The sequence below is a fragment of the Anneissia japonica genome, unplaced genomic scaffold (assembly GCF_011630105.1).
Source record: "Anneissia japonica isolate Jap-2015-1 unplaced genomic scaffold, ASM1163010v1 scaffold80131_len1277_cov92_single, whole genome shotgun sequence".
NCBI classification, from domain to species: Eukaryota; Metazoa; Echinodermata; class Crinoidea; order Comatulida; family Comatulidae; genus Anneissia; species Anneissia japonica.
This window is the reverse complement of record NW_022750150.1, coordinates 1-1,277: the sequence shown is the minus strand read 5'-3', so window position 1 is coordinate 1,277 and position 1,277 is coordinate 1. Positions and strand designations below refer to the sequence as shown.

The window sequence follows — 1,277 nt, the reverse complement described above, 5'->3', positions numbered from 1 at the left end:
AGGAATTGAGTTTGCAAATCACACATGGTATTTGCTCTTAGTATCACTGTGAAACTTAAAGAGTTCAATTGCTTTACTGGTATAATAATATTTAAATGATGTATGAATAAGAATACTATAATTTGCTTTGTTTGACTATTCTGAAAGTGATTAGCTATATAGTAATTGATATACTTCTTCACGTAAGACTATTCTTCTTTTAATACAGCCTGTGCCGAATTTTTTTGGGGGTCGTCACTCTATCAAGCTACATTTGTGGAAGCAAACTCGTATTCTGAATTCAAAAGCTGGAACGAAGTTCAAGTTTTGTGTCAGCAAACGGACTGTCAACTTGTGAGCATTACGACTTTAGATGAAAACAATGCAATCCTCAATTCCTTGGAAAACTGTACGTATGGAGACTACGCCATCGGATTATCACGCCAGATGGGAAAGCCGAAAGGCAGTGCCAGCAGTTGGAACTGGGAATCTGGTGAGACTGTGAACCTGCTAAACTGGGGTAATTATGAACCAAACCTTCAAGACAGTAAGTCCACAGGAGTGTACATGACGACTCTGGAATCCTATGTATCTGGCAAATGGCACGACCTTGAGAATACCGAGCGAATAGGGTTAAATACTGGTAGTCCTGGATATGGATATATTTGTGAAAAATCAGTGATAAGTAAGTGACTGTAATAGATCAACACCTTTAAATAACTTCTGAAATACATAATGTGTACAAGTAGTTATTAAGTGTTTTAGGCTATTGGCTTTAATATATTATATGGCAGACTTTAAATTACATCGTTCAATTAAGCAGACGTGATGTGACACTAGTAAATGGAATTGTTTTTGGCTGTCACAAACATCCTTTTTTTTTGTCTTACTTATATACATTCTTAATTTGTTAGTTATTTTTTTATATTTTTAAATAAATATAATAAATGTATTTAAAAAAATAATTTGGTTTGCTTTTTTAAAGGTTGTTTTAACAACAGACACAAGGTTTTTAGTAAATTACAGAATAGAACTATTGTTGCTATACTCAATGAATTGATTTTTAACGTCTAAAATAACTCTTTGTCATTTGTTATTTTTCCACGTTTAACAAAGGGGTGTTTCCTCAGGCACTGTAGCACCCCCTGGTTACGCCACATACTATTGAGTTAGGTTGTTTCAGTTAAGAAAAGAATTGTAAAGAATGTTATGAAGGATGTCATGTTGTAATTGGTGGTCAATATTTCAGAGATTTAAGATTTGTAGTACGGTACATTTACAAGTCTATTCTTCTTTTA

At 33.5% G+C, this 1,277-nt stretch overlaps 1 protein-coding gene across 1 annotated transcript; it reads left to right on the top strand.

Annotated features, from left to right (window-relative positions):
• Window positions 1-208: 208 nt before the first annotated feature.
• LOC117121266 (C-type lectin lectoxin-Lio3-like) lies at window positions 209-664 on the top strand (the record flags this gene model as incomplete). Its single annotated transcript, XM_033266400.1, has 1 exon — window positions 209-664. A coding segment is annotated over one exon (456 nt), but the record flags the coding sequence as incomplete, so codon positions are not given.
• Window positions 665-1,277: the final 613 nt, after the last annotated feature.